Raw genomic sequence first — 19,920 nt, forward strand, 5'->3', positions numbered from 1 at the left:
GTCACTCAACATGGGTTGTCTCTCTTCAAGCATTAAGTAATACTGTGCTGTTATCACACGCAGAGACACAAACATACACACACACTTAGAAACATTCACATGCACATGAAAAAAAACATGTCTTGCTTTTTTCGGAACACGCACACACACACACACACACACACACACACACACACACACACATACACACACACCAGAGAGTGCGTGGGGAGGTGAGGCGCTCTCTCTCTCTCCCTTAGAGCGGGTGCCATGTCTTGTCAGATGGGGTTAGCTCCCCGCTAGCTGATGAGCCAGTCGAGCCTTTGAAGCCCTTCCAGGGGCCCGTGGTTTACGTGCTTGGGTTGCCAGGTTCTGCCATCCCCCTCATTAATGCAGCATGGGTGCCCACTTAACTTGTTCGTCTCTGATCCTCTGGTCGGATTGCCCTGGCTATGCATACACACACATGCATGCATACACACACATACAGTTCATACAGACACGCAAAAAGGGTTGCAGGTATAAGTGTGTAGGTGCGGCCTACACGTACATATAAGCATTGTTCCTCAGCTCTGTGGAGTGTGTTGGCATGTGCAGCCTACTCTGATAGTAAAACAATTATTGAACTGACCGTTTGCTAAACCTCTACCCAAACAGCAATTTCCCAATCATGCTATAGCTTAGAAACTGTCAATAGGCATGGAAGGCCGGTGAAGCATTTGAATTCCTCTACATGCCAAAGCAATGCGCATAGAGCTACTTGGTATCTTAAGCCTTGGTAGGGTGGCGTCTCTTTTCATCGCCTTGCCAAAGCCAAAAATACGAGAGCAAATTTGTAAGGAAGGGTTTAAACAGCTGTTTATCTGCTCTAACACAAGGCGTAAACGTTAGCATGCCCGGCTAATTAGCTTACCACCTACAGTATTAACCTGGCGTTACATCCAAAGCCAAGGAGCATATCATTAGCTGACTACACTATTGTGTAGGGTTAAAGGCTATGTTACAAAATGCCAGAACTGACACAATAACTGTGTGGGAGTTGGTAGATGCTACTGAAGCTTAGGCAAATGTTAGCAGCTCTCTCCTGCTTCTTTGGGGGAAAGTTTAGAGTCCAGCAATCCTGCCAAACTTTTCACCCAAGACAGTGTTACATTTCCAAAACGCAGTCCTCATCCTTTTGTCTTGTAACAGTTGATACTGTTCTACACAGTTCTCTTTTTTAAAATGATTCAGCTGGAGATGGTGTTTTCAACCAACTCACAAAGTTAGCATTAATTAGCTAGCTAGCTACAGCTGATAAAACCTGCTAACGGTTATCATTTGAGGTTAGAAATGCATGGCCATTGGCTAAAAATGAGAGGTCTGCATTTTTTATTTTTGTGTGAAGTCACAGACCCATAGTTTCAGAAGTTACTATGAATTGTTTCAGTAGTAAATCTGCCACTTTTGTCATTGTAAACTGCATGTGTGCAGAATGGATAGCTTGACAGACGTAGCAACACAAACGGATAGCTGCATGGGCTTATAGTGAACGGTCAATTGACTGAAAATTGATCTACAACAATTATGACAGTGAATCGTTTAAGTCATTTATCAATCAGAATTTCCAAACATTTTATGTACTAAACAATCATAAAAGTAATCAACAGGTTAATCAATAATGGAAACAACTGTTAGTTTTTGGCCTAATGTAACTCTTCCTTTCCCTCAAACCCTGCTCACCAATGTTCTGACTAGAGGCAGTGGTGCCTCTCTCCTTTGTTTCTTTTTCTCTCCTCACATCCCTTATCCCGCTCTGCTTTTCTTTTCTTTTTCTTTTTTTCAGGTTTTAAAGTGGGCCTCCGTCCAAAATCAGATTTTTCGAGAGGTTTTTGAAGTTGCTGGTTAATGGAGATGTTTTTGTATGATAAATTTGACTTTCTGTAGCCAGCGAGGTCAGATTTCAGGGAATTCACTGTACTTTGACTTGGGTGTTGGTGCAGAGAAAGGAGAATGAGACTGTTTAGACTGTTTCTGCTCTTTCTTCAACATCTTGAGGTAATTGACCCAACCTCCTGCCTTGAGCACACATACACACATATACAGTATAATCACAGATGGGTTTAAAAATCCCCTTTCTCGCACAAACCCTCTCGTTTGCTCTCCCTCCCACCCACACACACACACGCACACGCACACACACATACAGAGTCAGCTTAGACACCCATGCAACCCACATGAATTCCCTATCTAACAAATGTTTCACATGAGCACTCATTCATTCTCCACACACATACACACATCGCTGAGAGAATATGCATGTCTCTGTGCTAAAACACTGCGATACAGCTGTGAATAGGAGATGAAAGCCAGAGCCGAGCCAGGAATAATACACTGTGTTCCAAATTACTTATACCCTAACCGTTGGTGACTTGAAAATTATATTATATATATATTATATCATTTGCATCGAATATTTAGGAAAATCAGTGTAAAATATCATTTGCATAATAATTTGGAACACAGTGTAAAAGCAGAATGATTTCAGTGCACTGCAGGCTTCTATGGGCCATGAGATTTGACTTGAAAACATAAGGGAACGCTGGTCCTTTTTATAACCATACAATTTTACCAAAGCTACTTTGGTGTAGCAAAAGCCTTGGAGTCAACAGTGTGAAGGCTGGTTTTGCTCCAATTATAACATTCCTGTCAGTATCAGCTAAATGCCCAGTGTACATTTGTACACGTGTGGTCTGATTTTAGCACTAGGCATCCTAATTCTTGCAGCACCCCTTTAACATCATGCCTGACTCAATGCTTTTCCTGCCTCTACTTCTCAATTTGCTCCTAAAAGAGTGGCCTGCATTGACCTCCAATAAACTGTTGAAAATATCCCAAAACATTTAGTATACAGTATTATCCAAAACCACACACTTAAAGGACCATACCTGTGGTTAATCACGTTTTAGCCCATTTCTAACACATCACATACACTAAACAGAGAGAACACTTTGAAAACCATGTTGCTGTATTTAAGAAATGTGAATGTTTTTTTTTAGCATTCCAGACAGCCACTGGATTCCATTCATTGTTGGATGATGTGGACTCCCCCAGCCTGTTTGTAGCACTCAACCCCCCTAGCCCATTTGTTCCTACTGAAGAGCTTAATCTTTAAACATGGCTCACAAAACAACATTTGAAATAATTTTCTAAAACAGCTGGGCACTGTAGTTCCAAGCAAATGTTACTCTAACTGGAGTAAAGTGCATTTGTTGGGGACTGTTCTCAGCTGCAGATTGGATGCACTGTGGCGTGTTAACAACAGCAGGGACGACTGTGGGATAGACTCAAAATAAACTACAGTGCCCATGTTCATTGTCATGAAGGAGCATGTTACACAGTGGAGCTTTGTGGCTCATTTACTGTATATTTCAGTAGGTTTTTAAAAACATGGTCTATGGCATAGGGGAATAAGATACATTGGACTTTGGCTACACAATTCATTGTTGGTTTTGGTCTCTTCATGGGATTTGTTGACAAGAATAATGTAAAATACCACCAGACGTATGTGAATGTACCGTAAATCTATTGGCAGACGCTTGGTTGAGTTGTGTAATCCATCACAGTGAACATCAAGTCGCTGTTACAGTATGGATTATTTCATTGCAGACATTTTCAAATGAATCTGGAGTTAAACCGCATTACCAAGCAACAATAATATGACTAAAATTAGACTTGATGTTGGATTATACAGCTTAAGCAAGTATCAGAGTCCGCTACTGTTCATATCGTAGGGAAATAAAAAGAACCCAATGGCTGCCTGGATTGGTAGGAAAAAAAACCTACTAGAACTGTACAGCATGCATGTAGTTAAGGAGCTTACACTTGAAAACACACTACTCTGGAAGTCTATGATGTAGATTTGACAACTCAAGCGCCACTTACTAGCTTTTCCTATCTTTCAACCATACAGATGACAGATGGGATTTCCTATCCATGACAACTGCTGATGAAGACTGTGTGATACAGTAGAATGCTCTGGAGAAAGCTAGCAGACCCTGAGTTGGGATTTTGTCAAACTATTTCCGAGGTCAAGAATAAACTTTTTATGCTTATGATGGAGATCTTTAAAGATACTGTGGGTGTTTTCAACACATCAATGACACAACATTTAATTCCGCAGTTTTCATTTGCATGTTGGATGGAGAATTGTGCTTCATTCTAAGTAGCTATAAACGTATACTTAAAGGTGCAGTAGGTAACCCTTATAAAACTAACTTTCTGTCATATTTGCTGAAACTGACCCTATGTTCCAGTAGAACTACATGAAAGAGGTAATTAAAAATAAAAGCTGTTCAGATGCACCAATCAGGGCCAGGGGGGGTGTCTAACTGTGTGTCAATCACTGCTCATGCACACTCATTCATTCTCCCTTGTGGGGGGAGGGGCTTAGGAGACAGTTTTGGGCTTTAGCGGAAAGGGAGGAGGGACTGAGAAGTTGTCGATGTTCAAATTTTTTGGCTAAGTCCTGGATCTTCACAATCCTACCTACAACACCTTTAAAGTAACGTTATATAACTTACCATAGTAACTGGCACGGTACAGAGGCAAAATGAGCTGTGATGGACAGAGAAGAACCAGTTGAGGTCATGATTTTTAGAGGATTGTGCCATGTTTTTGGGAGCTTCGCTTTCTGTTTAATGTATCAGGTAAATAAGAAAATAACAAGTGTGGGATATGCAGGAATGGAGAACTTCGACTGACGTCGTCTGATGAAGCAGGGGGAATCATCGTGATAACTTTCACACCCCCTCCTCCAAAAAAAAGCTTAGTTGACCAATGTTTTCCACGATAGCTGCACACTTTTTAAAGAGCAGATAAGAAATACAAGGGACAGAAAAGTTCAAGCAGAGGGATGTAATGAAACCAAAAGAGAGGGAAACTGGGAGTGGAGCAGAGTTAAGGAGGGAGTGGCCGCTGGAAGTGGGTCACAGCGGCCCTGATGTGATACAATGTGACGTGCAGAGAGGGGGGACGGACTTGCGCCACTGTCTGTGTCACCTTTTGTCCTGCGCACACACAAACGCACACTCTCACATGAAGATACATCTGCTCAAATCATTAGGTAAACAACACTTGTGCAGAGGTAAAAACAAAAATAGCTTACTTGTGCTTTGTAAGGACAAGGTTCCTCTCTCTCTCTCTCTCTCTCTCTCTCTCTCTCTCTCTCTCTATTGTTTACTGCTTAGTTGGACACTTTTACTTTTCTTCTTCGTAGTGCCTTGCACTTACTTTATCAGCACTGAAGATCGCACTCAAGTTATGCATAAGTAATAACTGGCCTCTCCCAGGGTGCTTGTTATGTACAAAAGAGTAGATGCAGAGCGGAGTTTTGCAGGGTAATTATTTTGGCTGGGTTGTGCGATTCCCTGTATGATCTGTAGCTTCTCCTGCAGCCTCATGGAGGAGCAGTGTGGAGAGAGTGTGTAAAGGGGTGGAGGGGATAAAAGGATGGAGGAGGAGTGGCAGGGGAGCCAGGGAATGGTTTAATTGCCTGACCCCTTTCCCACCAGGATGACTCTCTGAGGGAGCGTGTGTGTGTGTGTCTGTGAGGTGTCCAGGCTTTCTGTGCATGTTGTGTGTTCCTGCGAATGTTCCCACGGCAGATCCGCACGTCTTCAAGCACGACCTCTTAATCATGTCATGTGTGATGCGCTCTGAGATTCAACGTAACCCCCCTATAACACATCAAATGCTAATAGATGGGGAGAGGAAGGGAGACATGGTGCTTTGGTATGTGTAGACTGCTCACAACAGTGGGATTCCTCACGCGTCCTTCACGCGCTAGTCAAATAGAGTGCGCCTGAGCTATAAATCAATATTTATCTTTGATTACTTATCTTGATTTTTGCTTAATTCGTTCTAAGGAGATATAAAATGAAAAAATAATCCTGACAGACTCGGATGACTTATGGGTTTATTGGATTACTTATGGAGAGATCTCAATCTCTGCGAGTAATCTAAATCTACACACCACTGAGGAGAAATAAAACATAGATTTTCCGTTCCCCCCCCCCCCCCCCCTTCTTTCTGAGGCTTCTCTCTTTGTTGTTTGAGTGTGCTGGTGGCGACTGAAGGCTGAGGAACCTTCATCCTAATCGGCTTGAGATCTGGCCGCAGGTCAGGCCAGCAGATGAATCCAGATTAGAGGGGTCACAAGGCAGGAAGAGAGGATTACCAGCTCTGGCCACTGCAGCCTCCTCCTCTAGCTGTCCAACCGTCGGCTAACCAGCCAACTGACAGCACTGTCTGCACTGGCCCTCCTGTAGAGTCAAGGGGCTGGACATGGATAGGTCTGCAGGCCCTGCTGGGGCTACTGTCATTCACCCTCGTTTGCTCTCAAGCCTTGGGTAAAGGATCCATTTGTACATGTTACAAGATGGATTTGGTAGTAAATTGAAAATAATCTTTTAATTTTTTTCAAATTTAAGACTTTGTGGCATCATGAATTAGTACATTTTTGTAACTTAATCTAAAAGAGAGACTTGTAGTATAATAGAAGAGCTTTATTTTAAGAGTGTGTGTGTGTGTGCAGAATCCAGGCTTTTGCGGAGTGTGTTTTCAATTTTGGATTTCTGAAGAATACTGCCCCCTGGTTGCAATGTGTGGATCAACTAGGTCACATGAACAACAGGCTGGTTAGAGTTGTTAGTGTGAGTTAAACAAGAAGAATCTAAGGTCAGAGTTAGCTCACTGATGCAACAAGGTGTGTGTGTGTGTGTGTGTGTGTGTGTGTGTGTGTGTGTGTGTGTGTCAACTCAGCATATTCATCAGCAACCTCCCCATCGGCTTTGTTATACCTCCCCATCACCCCATCTCCACTCTGTGTCTGTCTGTACTTCCACTTAGGAAACAAAATAAAATAAAGCTGTGTGCGCAGTGGTGTGTGCTCCCCGACTAGTTGCCGGAGTGCGGTTCCTGTGCGTACCGCAGCTTTGATCTCACTGTAAATTAAACATGCCTTTCTAGATAACAGGCTCCGTGCCACCTACCGAGTCAAACTGCACCTCCGCGCTTCACACAACTCCTGTCCCCGGTTTGAACTCTGTAGACTTGATTCATGTTAACTCTGAAATATCAGCTGAGGGAATCTCTGCGGAGTAATTAGACCACAGTTACATTGTTTTTCAGGTGTATAGTATAGAGACAGTTTTGCAGCAAATCTCAAATATGTCATTGATGTGTTTTGTATCGCGATGAATGGGTGGCGCAGGAGAATGCGTGCCCAACTGGGGAACAACCCCAGTCAAGTATCGGGTCAAAAGTTAGGTCAAGCACTGCTAATCTGGGTGGGAATGCTCAGTGCTTGACCCTTGACATCAGGCTACAACTAGTTTTTATAGGACATGAGGGCTTTTTACAAGGTACTACACATGGTGGATGGATTTGCAGGATAATATTAGTAGTTAACAGTTTTCCTAAAAGCTAACAGGCTTGATGTTGGGGCTTAACAATTAACGGGAGAATGGGAGGATTTGCAGCTTTTCTCTGCTTTGTATGCTGTACATTAAATATCTTTTGGTTTTTGATTGTTGGTTGCTTAAAACATGCAACATGGCGATGTACCACTGGCTCTGGGAAATAATGATAATGGGAATAATGCATTTGTCCTTGTTTTCCGACATTTTTTTATGCTAAAAAAATAATAGAAAGAATAGAAAAATAGAAACATGTTGTATGATGATGTTAGCATTTAGCTCAAAGCACTGCTGTGCCCCCTTGTCATGTTCACCTTATTCTGACACTTTAGACTAAAATGATCTGACAGTCAGGTAAATCAGTGATAAAAGTAATAGTTAGTTGCAGCACTACCTAAATTATTATTAGTGCCCGTCATTTACCTGCTGACTAGACTACACATTGAACACATAGTCGAGTATGCTAATTCATAACAAGCAGTTTGGACAACAAATCGCGAAATCAGACCTCTGCGTCTTTCTTTCTTTTTTCTTTTTTTTTAAAGACCACCGTTCATTAACAAGACACAATATTTCACATATTTCCATTTTAGACTTTAACCGTGATGTGAAACCCCTCATTTGCATGGCAGCCTTTTCAAACTCTATATGTGGTCCTTTTGCTCCAGTGGTCGTGCCTGCCTGTTTTCCTTTTTTTTTTTTTTTTTTAAGGTCTTTGAAATGCTAATCATTTCTTCTCCCCTCTTTTCTTCCCCGTCTGTGCTCTAGATTCCTCCTCCAACTACATCAGGCAGCTGGAGACTAAAGTGCGGATCCTGGAGGACGATAACAACAAGCTTCTCTCACAGGTGATGGTGCACACATCCAGATAGTACTGTACATGTATATGCTACTACTGCATATATCAGCCCAGCACAGCACTATATGAACTTATGCCCTCAGCAAAACTTGTGCAACTTCCCAACTCCCCCAAAACATGTGATCGGCAGCTGTGATGGGATCAAGTGGTTGCCTGATGCCTCTGCAAAGCCACCCTCTCACAACAGCTCGTCTGTTAGTTGGAGAACATGTTTGTTTACCCATGTTTAATTCATGGGGAGTCAGTAAGCTTCAGTAGCGAGCAGTGATGTTAGCCCCCGAGGCAAACTGTGGGAGCGGAGGAGAGATGAGAGGAGGGAAAAAGGAGGGGAAAGAGGCATTAAGTGACAGTGACAGAGACAGAGCATTTCTCCCAAAGTTGACCCTGCTTTGACGTCTCCTAAATTTGGAGCATGTAGGGCTGAGTGAGTGGAGGTGGGAGTGTGAGGGGGGGTTCCCTAGAGGTTCACATGTCAGTCTTCAGAGGTGTGTGTGTTACATACACACAACCACAGCAGTGGACTCATTGTGACATTTATAGCCGAAACATTCACGTTTGGGGGATCAAATTGCGGAACGCGGCTCATTAATTATGTCTGTCATGACATATGTGTTTTATGACGTGACTCTGTTCATTTGGACACAAGTCAGGCTGCAGACAGTCGAGTTGGAATTTCACAGTTTAAATCAAAGCCTTTATTCTTTTTCCTTTTTTTCTTTCTTTTTCTTCTTTTTTTCTTTTTTTAAAAGTGATTTCTCTTCCCCCAATTATCTCCCAGCAGATTCATATGTAGGCAGAGAGTGTAGGCTGGAATCACTGATACCAAACCTAAATGAACATCACGATTAGCCCTTAAGTGCCTCAGTTAGGCGGCACACGTTGTCTCACAGCACTCAAGACGTATAATTTGACCCTGCTTCGTGAAGTCGACTAATAGTCCTTGTTCGCGTTTGAAGTGATGGTATGTATTTTTTTTTTCCTTTTTTTGAGGTTGGGATGAGTATGTTTTTGCAGTAATAGAACTTTTAATAGTAATAGAATTACACTTCAATCCAATACTGCAAAATATGAAACCGCTGTGACTAGTAGAAAGTTATTCAGATCTGGCAACCGTGACACAACTGAACTTTGCCATTAATCAGAATACTCCTCTGTAAAAGCTTTTTGTTTTCTACAGTATCTTTGTTCAGTATCTCCGTTGCTACCATTGCTGTTAATAATGGCTTTGATACAATAATCAAATAACGAACATACGCACTATTATGTTTTTCTCTCCCTAGGCTTATAGCCGGTATAGTTTATCCCAAATACAAACAAAAAAGGTAACTTTTTTTTTTTTTTTTTAAATGTCACTATTTGTTAGCTCTTCTGCTGGTTGAGCCTCTTTTGCCTTTTCCCTCTTTTATCCGTTTGGTGGTGGGACTTTTCACAGCTTTGAGCTTGTTGCGTTCTCATATGCAGAGGGGTGGACACAATAAAAGCAACACCTGTACAATGTAATACACTCGGCTGCATTAAGTTTAATGGCATAATGTTGCAATCACACGGGTGCTGAATCGACTCTGTGGTAACGTTTCGGGCAATTCGCTTAATCGCTTTTTTGCCGAGAGTTAGATGAGAAGATTGATGCCACTCTCCTGTCTGTACGCTAAGTATGCAGCTACAGCCAGCAGCCAGTTAGCTTAGCTTAGCATAAAAGACTGGAAACAGAGCGGTTTCCAGTCTTCATGCTAAGCTAGGTAAGCTAAGTGGCTGCTGGCAAGAAAGTGGTATAAACCTTCTCATCTAACTCTTGTCTAGTGAATGAGCGTATTTCCTGAAATGTCAAAATATATGTTTGGGGCCATACAGACGTACTTAGTCTTGCACTTAATATTTTGTCCGTCAAAATACAGTCCAGTACAACAAAGTGAAGCCTCAAACATACCATACCACCACACATACCACATAGCTGAATCACCCAGTGTCAGTATTTTTAAGCCTGAAGGAATTGGATTGCATTACCTTGTAGAGCTGTTGCTTCTGTGCCCAGTCCCTGCTATGCACTGCTAGCATGCTATGCTAATGAATGAGCACAGGTGGCCCTGCTTGTATGTGGTCTTTCTTGGCGAGAAAGCTGTTTCCTGTCCTTGGAGCTGTTCTGCAACGTGCAGTCAGTGTTTGGTTCGAGGTACCCAAGGTGAACGAATGCTACATTGTGCTTTGGTGCATAAATGACACACGCTTGTCCTGTCTGGTCGGGACGTCTGGTGGGCTGAATAATTTAGGATACAGGGGGAAACACAGGTAGATCCAGATATCCATAATGCATGGCTGACAACTGCGAGTGCAAGTGAAGAATGAAGGAATGTCTGGAGTTCAAAAATACTACCTTGAAGGATGTGTTATTAATAAACTTTGCTTTCTATTAAATTGTAAGATTGGTAATGAAAACAGAAGTGCACTCCAGTAAGTAATGGAAACAATAGAGCATCTCTGGAGTAACGTTGGCTCTAATGCAGTAACCTACTTGATAATGTGTCTGAATAATAGCAGGTGGAATTTTTACAATGGATAAGTTGCCTCAATGGACATATTGCCTTACTCCCTGTGTTATGAAAGAGTGGAACTTGTGCTGAGCCTGAAGGGAACAATAGCCTCTTATCGCTGGAATGTTGACCCTCCAAACCAGCTTGGCTGAAGCATTTTACTGTACTAAAGGGAGAAGGGAGGGAGTTGACAACAAGGTCCCACAGTGAATATTACCAAGGGCCTGCACAGCACAGGTGGGAACACAGTCAGTGAGTCAAACAGGTGTTTGTGCACGTGCACGCCCACGCTCGTACTCAAACATGCTCAGGTGCATGCAATTACACGTTTTGCTCTTTTCACCCACTCGGATCTCCCATGTCTTTCAACCGTTACTTATCTCCATTAGCTCACTGAAGGGTGAGGCACTCTATGGCTTTCCCTACATGCTCACTTCCACTTTATCATTAACATGTAAGTGCCCGGGTGTGACTCTGAGAATTGAATGATTCATAAGATAGATTCAGGTGACACTCCATCTGTTAACTGCAGGCTAATTTAACTCATTTTGTGAGAGTGAACTGCGGTAGGGTCCAGTGGATTTGAATGATGAAAGAGGTGAAAAGAAGATGGATTATAACATGGTTTAGTTATCTTGCAAAAAAAGTCAAGCTTTCCCTTCTCATGGGTCACCTAATGCGGTTTGCAATCTTGCAATTCTTTGTAATTTTTTAAACAACCAGGTCTCTCATTTATAACTATCAGCTCTAGTTAGCTAACTAGCTAATTAAGCTAACGTTTTCTCCGTGGGCTAGTTGAAAACGCTGACGTTTTGATGTTTCCAGCCGACTCGTTTGAAAACAAGAACCTTTTAAAAGTGGTCATAAATATGCTCTTGGTGGCTACATCCTAGTGTGGTAAATCACTGAGGCTAAAGCTGAATACCTAGACAAAAAGTTAGCATCCTTGCCCCACCAATTTTTAACCCATGTAAACAAAGAAACAGTTTTGTAATGCAGTCTAGAGCTAGCTAGTCCTAGTATTGTAAGTAAGACGAGGAAAAATGTAAGGTCAGACTCTACCCAGTTTAAAGCACATGCTATTCCTATTAAACCGTTTCTGTTCTGTATTCCACTAATTTATAGTACTGAAGTAGCATGCTGCCAACCTCTCCACCCTTTTGTCAAAGTGTCATCACCCCTGCCCCTCATAACTAAAACAGGAAACGATGTGTGGCGTCCACACTTGCCCCTGTCAACACCATGAACATTGTGATGGATGGATAGACGGAAGGGCTAGCCAAGAAAACTGCAGAAGGCCAACTGTCCCCGGCTGTCTGGCAAACAAATTGCTTTGTTGGTCTCAGTGGTCAAGGTCTACTAAGGAAGGGATGTAAAGTTAGAGATGTGTGTTGGTTTGTCTGTCTAAAGCCAGACTTTGCATAACTAGAATATTCTTCAGATGCTGGAAACCCCATCAGAGGACTATTTCTGATCTTATAGGTCTTCTTATTCAATTGACAGATGTTTTAATTTCATGGATTGTGTGTTTGTGTCACTTCTCCAGATATGACATTTAGGGCATAGCTTGCTGATAGACACAAAGCCTGGAGAAATAACAAGAGATGTAAGCAGAGGTACAGAATTGAGGGCATGAATATGGAAACCCAAAGGATAGATCAAGAAGTGCCAAGGGAAGGATTGGGAAAGGTTAGATGAACACCAGCAGGATACTAAGCTGGAAGAGAAGAGAAGAGGAGGGGGATATCAAAGGACAGAGAAGACAAGGGGAATGCTGATTGTAGCTTTTTGTGTGTGTGTGTGTGTGTGTGGGTGTGTGGGTGTTCGTGTTCTTGTTTAACTATATTCGTGGGGTCCAAAAACCGGGAATACAGTATACTTGTGGGGTCCGGACAGCTTTGTGGGGCCAAAATGCTGGACCCCACAACTTTAAAGGGCTGTTTGAGGGTTAAGACTTGGTTTTAGGATTAGGGATATAATTAGGTTATGGTTAGGGTGAGGGTAAGGGTTAAGGTTAGGCATTTAGTTATGATAGTTAGAGTAAGGGGCTAGGGAATGCATTATATCATTGACAGGTCCCCACAAAGATAGTGAAATGCTGTGTGTGTGTGTGTGTGTGTGTGTGTGTGTGTGTGTGTGTGTGTGTGTGTGTGTGTGTGTGTGTGTGTGTGTGTCACAGAGAGAGATAATACAGAGGCAGACAACACAGCACAATGTCCATGCATTCATAGATACACACCCACCGCTCATTTGGGCTATTTATTGCCCGGGCATCACGTGTGTTTACACGCCGTGCCTTGCAGAGCGTACACTAGTGCGTGACATAAGAAATGTCATAAGGAACAGTGGTGTTGCCATGTTCCTGCCCACAGAGAGATGCTAGGCTGGCTACCGCCTCCAGGAACCAGTGGTCTTTGGCTGCTAATGAGGACAAATCTTACTACAAACTCTGTCCCTGCGTAATGGCCCTTGATGACGGCACAACGGGAAGCAATGGATGTAGCAAGCAACAACAACAACAAATATAAATCCGCTTTGAAAAATGAAGTGCTCGGAGCAATGGCGTCTGAGTGACGATGAGAGTGCAGGTGCCAGTGTAGGAGGGGGCAGAGCCTCAGGGTCCTTTTAATGAACCATCACTGAGGGTTAATAATATACACTGTAGAGCACACTGTAGAACCTGATAAATATATAAACATATATTATCTGACGGTAGCAGCTTATCAAAGTAACAGTACATTGGCTTTAGTGTGTTGTCAAGCTGGATATCAGCACTGATCTCCCCAATTTGATTTTATTTTGAATTCAAAAAGTCTCTGGGAGCTTAACTTTCTTTTGCCTACATGTGCAAAACAGTTAAACAGGGATAATAAAAGGCCCACAACACTTTCAAGGGTGTCATCATCAGCTACTGTACACATGGTATGTCAGTACCAGATTCTTAAACTAAGTACAGGGCATCCACATCACTTGGAGCACACTTCACCATCTGCACTGTTTATGTTGACAAGACGCCGGCCTGACATCTGCAGACAGCTGGCTAGCTAGCGTTAGCTACCTGACAAGGGACAGACCAGGGGTTAATGGGTTAATGCGTAGACTGTACAAGTGAAGCCAAAACATCTTGATCGCCCCCTGGTGGCTGGCTTCAGTATAGCTCATAAATCCCGCCCCCTCCATGTTAGCAGAAAGGACATGGGCCAAACTAAAAAGTCAGTCCTTCCAGAAAAATGCAGTTTTTTGTGATTGTTGCGGGCAAAAATCCTTGATTATGCGGCCCGTTTTCTTAAAAAATATATGCGGGATATTTATGCAATTTTATGCGATGAAAAATTGCGGAAACTCGCAAAAACTGCGTATTCATCTTGGCTTCATCGCGGGGTTTGCAGCTTTTCGATGATGTTCACGTCGCGTAATTACGTCGCTTCATAACGTTCCCATGGCAACAGGGGAAAATGACTGCTTTGTGTGAAGTAAACGCAACATTTTTCAACTTTCTGCCAAGATATATGTGACTTTTTTGCAACGGAAATGCGGAGATTATGAAATCATGCATGCCCCGCATATTTTGCGCGGAAATTGGCAATTTATGCGGCGAAAGTGCGGCGTATTTGAAAAAATGCGGCCCCCGCATAAATATGCGGACTTTGGCTGATTATGCATTAAATTATGCGATCGCATAATCGCGTTTTTCTGGAGAGACTGAAAATTACAAGTCAAATACATTTTTCCCAAAGATGGTTTCTGTCATTTTAGGTAGTTGTTATTACGCTGATGTTTGTTCAAGTGCTCATTTTTCTGATAAGTTTGGTTTATTAATAATAATAATAATAATAATTTGGATTAATTGGCATGCAGTAAAGCAAAACCCAACATATTATGAATTGACATGACACTGAAGCCTTATATCTCTGTTTTTGTGTGTGTTTGTTTTGTGCTCAGCAGTGTAACCCAGGTGACCTACGTGTCCTGAGGAAGGGAATGACCCTCTACCACTCAGAGTCCCAGCTGTCCTCACTGCCCCAACGCCAGGATGCCATGCACATGGTCAGTACCCAGGAGGCTCACACACTCATACACCAGTCCACAGAAGAAGGGTACACGTGTACAATCACTCACATTGACACACATAGAGGGATACCCACTCATACCTAACCACTTAAACAGTCACAGTCAAAGATCAACACTATGCCACTGCTTATACAGATGTGGTTACGAATAGAGACGGGGTTTAATTGCACACACACTGAATTGTAGGGAAGACTGTGCCAGTGCCTCCACAGTGGAATCAAGTCAAGTCGGCTCTAATTCACTTCACTTCTAACTCTCCAATTATACCTCCACAGGCAACCTCACTCTCTCATACACATGACAGGAGGTGAAACGCACACATACGTAGGAAGAAAAAGAGAGTAAAAAGGAGATAGAGCATGAGGGGGATGAGAGAGCAGAAGAAGATGAGAAACTAAGACAGACAATAAAGAGGAGTTCGCCTTCTCTTCCTTTCCTCCCATATCCTGTCCCTCCCCGGAGTCTGTTTGAACTGAATCCCACTATAAAAGCTATAATCCTCTACAATCCAGCGCCACCCCTGACCCAGTCAGTGTCTGGGGAGGAGAGGCTGGGTAATTGTTTTCTGACTGCTTAAGGAAGGTCAGGGCCGGGCTGTGCCACTAACCAGAGGACTAAATCTTCCCCTTGTAAAAAAAATCAATGTTGTGTTTTAATCACAGGCCCAGTGTGAGGTCGCAGGCCGACTGCGTTCAGAGCCGCAACTCACCTTTTAAAGCTCGTGGGTCAAACCCGTCTCCTCATGGAGGTTCTTGCCGTTCAATAATGTCCTTGACCCCACGAGAGGTCTCTCCCTGCAGGAGGATGGATTTAAACTGCCAATTATCTCGACGGTTGGCTCCCTCGCATTCAATTTCACAGTGCAGGTTCACACGAAACAAGGTCATGATATTGACCTAAAGGACAAATCCGGCGCAAAATGAACCTAGGGGTTAATAACACATGTGTCCGAGTTCGACCGTTCTCTGGGATATGTTTTCATGCTAATCGAATGTGACCAGTTTCATCGCAAACCGGTAAGTAGCTTATAACGCTAGTCGTCGGGGCACGTCTAAAGTAAAAAGAAATCGCTATTTCTATACCACTGGTCCGTGGTTTCCCAATGGGTCGATAGGAATTATGTTTGTGAAATGTAATTACATGGAAATGCATGAATTATATCTGTTTATTAAAATATATGCACGGCGTTCGACTGGTCGTGACTGTTTTCCCAAGATGGCGCCCGCCTATATTTGTGAAAGGTACCGTCTTTCTAAAACTATCTCTTTAATAAACTGTCTGTACACTTTACAAAGTTCTCAATGCTTCGGTTTACATGTAGGGACCCTCATTATGCTACCGTGGTAGATTGGTGCTATTTTGAGCCTTGTTAGTGGTATAGAAATAGAATAGAAATAACTTTTTCCAAGTTCAGACCGAGCTCGTGAAACATGAGGCAAAAGCCAGTGAGCAGAGCCAGTCTGATGATGTCCTTCTGAGTAAAGGCCAATTTATGTGTATGTACAGTACATACTGTAGGTACCTGGAGATGCAGACCCTACACCGGACCCTACGCCATGGCTTTTCATATAACACTTTCATATACAACACGTGTGCATATACAAATTAAGCTCGAGTCATATTTACAGAAAGTCTTGTCGGGTAAGATTAATGGAATAGTTAGACATTTTTAGATGAGAAGCTCGATACCACACTCATGTTTGTGCGGTAAATATGAAGCTACAGCTATCTGTTAGCTTAGCAGCTAGCCTGGCTCTGTCCAAAGGTAACAAAATCCATCTAGCACCTCCGAAGCTTACCAATTCACATTTTTACAGTACCAGTCAAAACATTTGGACACACTTTCTCATTCAAGTGAATGGGAAAGTGTGTCCAAACTTTTGACCGGGACTGTATATCTTTTGTGCTTAATCTGTACAAAAACCAAAGTGTGACAAACAACAACAAAAAAATATGTTTTTACGACGGGGTTACATGCGAGACTATTTCTTAGCGTCGCCGTGAGGTAGCCAGGCTACCATCAAATACTTCAGCAAGCTTCCAATAGGATACTGGCAAATCACTTGCATGCATCACAGACTAACTTATTCTTGCGATTTAAGTCCTCTTCTCGTGATGGCTTTGTTGTCGTGACAACTCCACGGAGACACACTCATGTTGAGCTGTATGGTGATCGATTGCCTGTTCTCTAATGTAACCCAAGTTGATCCACGTGTAAGAGAAAGCCCTTGTTGGAAGATGGAGAGAGAGAGAGAGAGAGAGAGAGAGGGAGAAAGAGAAGATGAGAGATGTGGCGCCAAAGACTATAACAGCAGAGCTTCAGTGAACTGGACTCTTCGTTGTGTGTACCCATCCTAATCTATCAGCTCATCCTTTACATTTAGTCCTTTGTCTCATTCAGGCCTATTTCAGGTCAGTTTCAGGTCAGTGAGTGTGCCTGAGATTGTCAGATAGAAAACGAGCATGAAAGAAGAGAAGAAAAGATAGATAGGAAAGGAAAGGAAGGGGCCAGCCTGCGTGAATCTCACAGACACTCAACAGTCGGCTCTGATTCTGTATGCTCCAAATATAAACCACTGATTCTGACAACATTTGTTTTTTTCCCCGTCATCCTGCACAGCCTAAATCAGGCCTGTTTATGCAGGCGTGCCATCCCCGACTGTACATCCATATGAACAGTAAACATTGCCCGGAGCTGGCTGTGTCTCTGCGCTGTCCAAATCTGTTTCTCTACTGCACGGCTCCAGCATGAAATAAGCAAAACAAAAAAAGCCTGGCCCAGATGCCGGCAGAATGTGTTTACACATTTTAAATAATAGCTTTAACCCACAGTAGAGAGCATCAAAAGAAGGCGACAGTGATTTACATTTTTTTTTTTCTTGTACTTCACTTCAAAGTCTACTGCAGAAGAGCTGTATGGAAAAATACATTTCATGCTGTGACCTTAAACAAGAAGAAACACACTTTACTCAGTGGGAAATGTGTTTGAATTTACCAAGAGGATATATCATTTGATATATCATTTTCCCACAAATGTGGACTGTCGCACAGTAAATATCTACCATCCTACACATCACTCTGATCCATGTTTCTAAAGGGACTCGCTTGTGGTTTTGCATATTTTATCCTACAAAATAAAGGTCCTGCAGACATTTCCCAATTTTTGATTAACTTCCACCTTCCAGTCAGTCACTATCTGTTAATTTTAGCATGGTCTAATAAATCAGCGTACTCATGTTAACATAGTAATACTACAATGTAAAAAATACACTGTTACAAACAGAAGTCCTGCATTCAAAATAGAGGATGGATACCCGAACCGAGCCTGTCGGGCTGGGTTCGGACAGATATTTAGAAATGATGTCCGGGTTCGGGTCGGGCTTGGTCACATCAGCGCGATAGGGCATTGAACATTTAAAATTTAAAAAAGCTTATTATGTAGGTGCGTGCCTGTGTTAACGTGCGCTTGGTGCCCCGTGTGCGCTGATGCGCTCATCTGTTGACATTTCCAAATGCCTTCCTACAGTTGCTTAATAAAAGCTTTCCACACAAACAAACATACATGTGTCATTAGTATGAGAAAAAAATTAGATTTTAACTGTGTCAGGCTCGGACAGAAATATCTTAATGCCTGTCAGGCTTGGGCCGGGTTCGGTCACGGCTCTGTCGGACGCTCGGACAGAAAAATGCGGCCCGATCCGCACTATAATACAGATACAGAAAACTCTAATTCAAAACCTTAATGTAAAAAAAGTATAAAATGTAAAAGTACTCATTATGCAGCAGAATGCCCTCTGTGTTACATTGTTACATTATTGTTTTATTGATTGATTACTGTGTAAGCAAGTCTTTTCATGTCGTAGCTGGTAAAAGTGAAGGAACTATTTCATATACTGTTGGGTGGTTTAATATATAACAATGCATCGTGTTTTATAAACTGATCACACGTTTTGTATGCAAAACCTGTATCTGCAAAGTAACTAGCAATTTACAACTGTCAAATACACGTACTGGAGTGAAAAGTTCAACATTTCCCTTTGAAATGTAGTGCCGTAGAAGTACCATTACATTGAAATGCTCAGGGAACTAACAAGTACTTGAGCAAATGTATTTTTTTTTTACACAGAACGCCAAAAACTGGCAATGGATGTCAAATGGTCAAATTTGTCTTGTTTACCTATTCGTTGATCATTTACACACATTGAAAACAATTATTGTTTTGGTATCAATACTACACTTCAGCTATCTTATTGGCACTAATATAAATATAAAACATTCATATAAAGCATTTTTGAATGAAGTTACATGTAGGGAGTGTTTTGGAAACTCTTGTTGGTGCATTCAAAGGACTTTTGAGCGTGCAACCTTTTTAATATCAAAAACAGCCAAATTCATATTAACCTTTTCATTTTGTCCATGATTTTTTTTTTTTTATATGAATGCTCATGAATAAAATACATAATGGCAGACGACTCATCTCCATACTATCAGGGCATGTTTGACTTTTTTAATACCATAACTGTGTGGATAACATCGACTTCTACATGAAAACAAAAGGGCAAAACCCCTGCTATGTTTCTTTTTTTTTCACAGTTTAGGCATATTGATAACCTTTCACTATCTGAGGAAATAAATAAATGTCATAATCATCACTACATTCAATACAAACAGTTGTCAGGCCTGCAGGACCAGCGAAATCTTTTGAAATTTTGAAAGTGTTTTTTTCATGTGGCTGACGTGATGTGAATAGAGTGTTGGGCAAAGTCCACAAAACATCCCTCTTGGCTTCAGTGGGATTATTATTTTATCTCTGTGCTATTAGGTTGTGTGGGCTCTTTCTGGCACCTAAATGGGGCCAGCGGGTGCGGAGGGAGCTGACAAACGCATCACCAGTGAGCGGAGAATTGAACCAGGGCCACGGAGCTGTGTCTTATGCAGGGCCCTCGATGCCAGGTTTACAGTGAATGGTGCCATTGTGTGTGTCCCAGAGATCTCTGTGTCCCTCTAACAGAGAGCCACTGTCTGG

The 19,920-nt window shown here is 42.3% G+C and overlaps 1 protein-coding gene across 8 annotated transcripts in view; it reads left to right on the plus strand.

The window, feature by feature from the left end:
* The window catches only part of ccdc85cb (coiled-coil domain containing 85C, b), a 52,322-nt gene that overhangs the window by 29,405 nt on the left and 2,997 nt on the right, over positions 1–19,920 (plus strand). For 2 of the 8 annotated variants that reach the window (XM_035995116.1, XM_031288107.2), the window contains exons 2-4: positions 8,205–8,284; positions 9,576–9,617; positions 14,766–14,870. In XM_035995116.1, the coding sequence (XP_035851009.1) occupies positions 8,205–8,284; positions 9,576–9,617; positions 14,766–14,870 (227 nt within the window). The remainder of the gene's footprint in view (positions 1–8,204; positions 8,285–9,575; positions 9,618–14,765; positions 14,871–19,920) is intronic. The other 6 variants (XM_035995117.1, XM_031288108.2, XM_035995118.1 and 3 more) reach the window with 3 other exon arrangements.

This window comes from Sander lucioperca, chromosome 19 (genome assembly GCF_008315115.2).
Source record: "Sander lucioperca isolate FBNREF2018 chromosome 19, SLUC_FBN_1.2, whole genome shotgun sequence".
Classification (NCBI taxonomy): Eukaryota; Metazoa; Chordata; class Actinopteri; order Perciformes; family Percidae; genus Sander; species Sander lucioperca.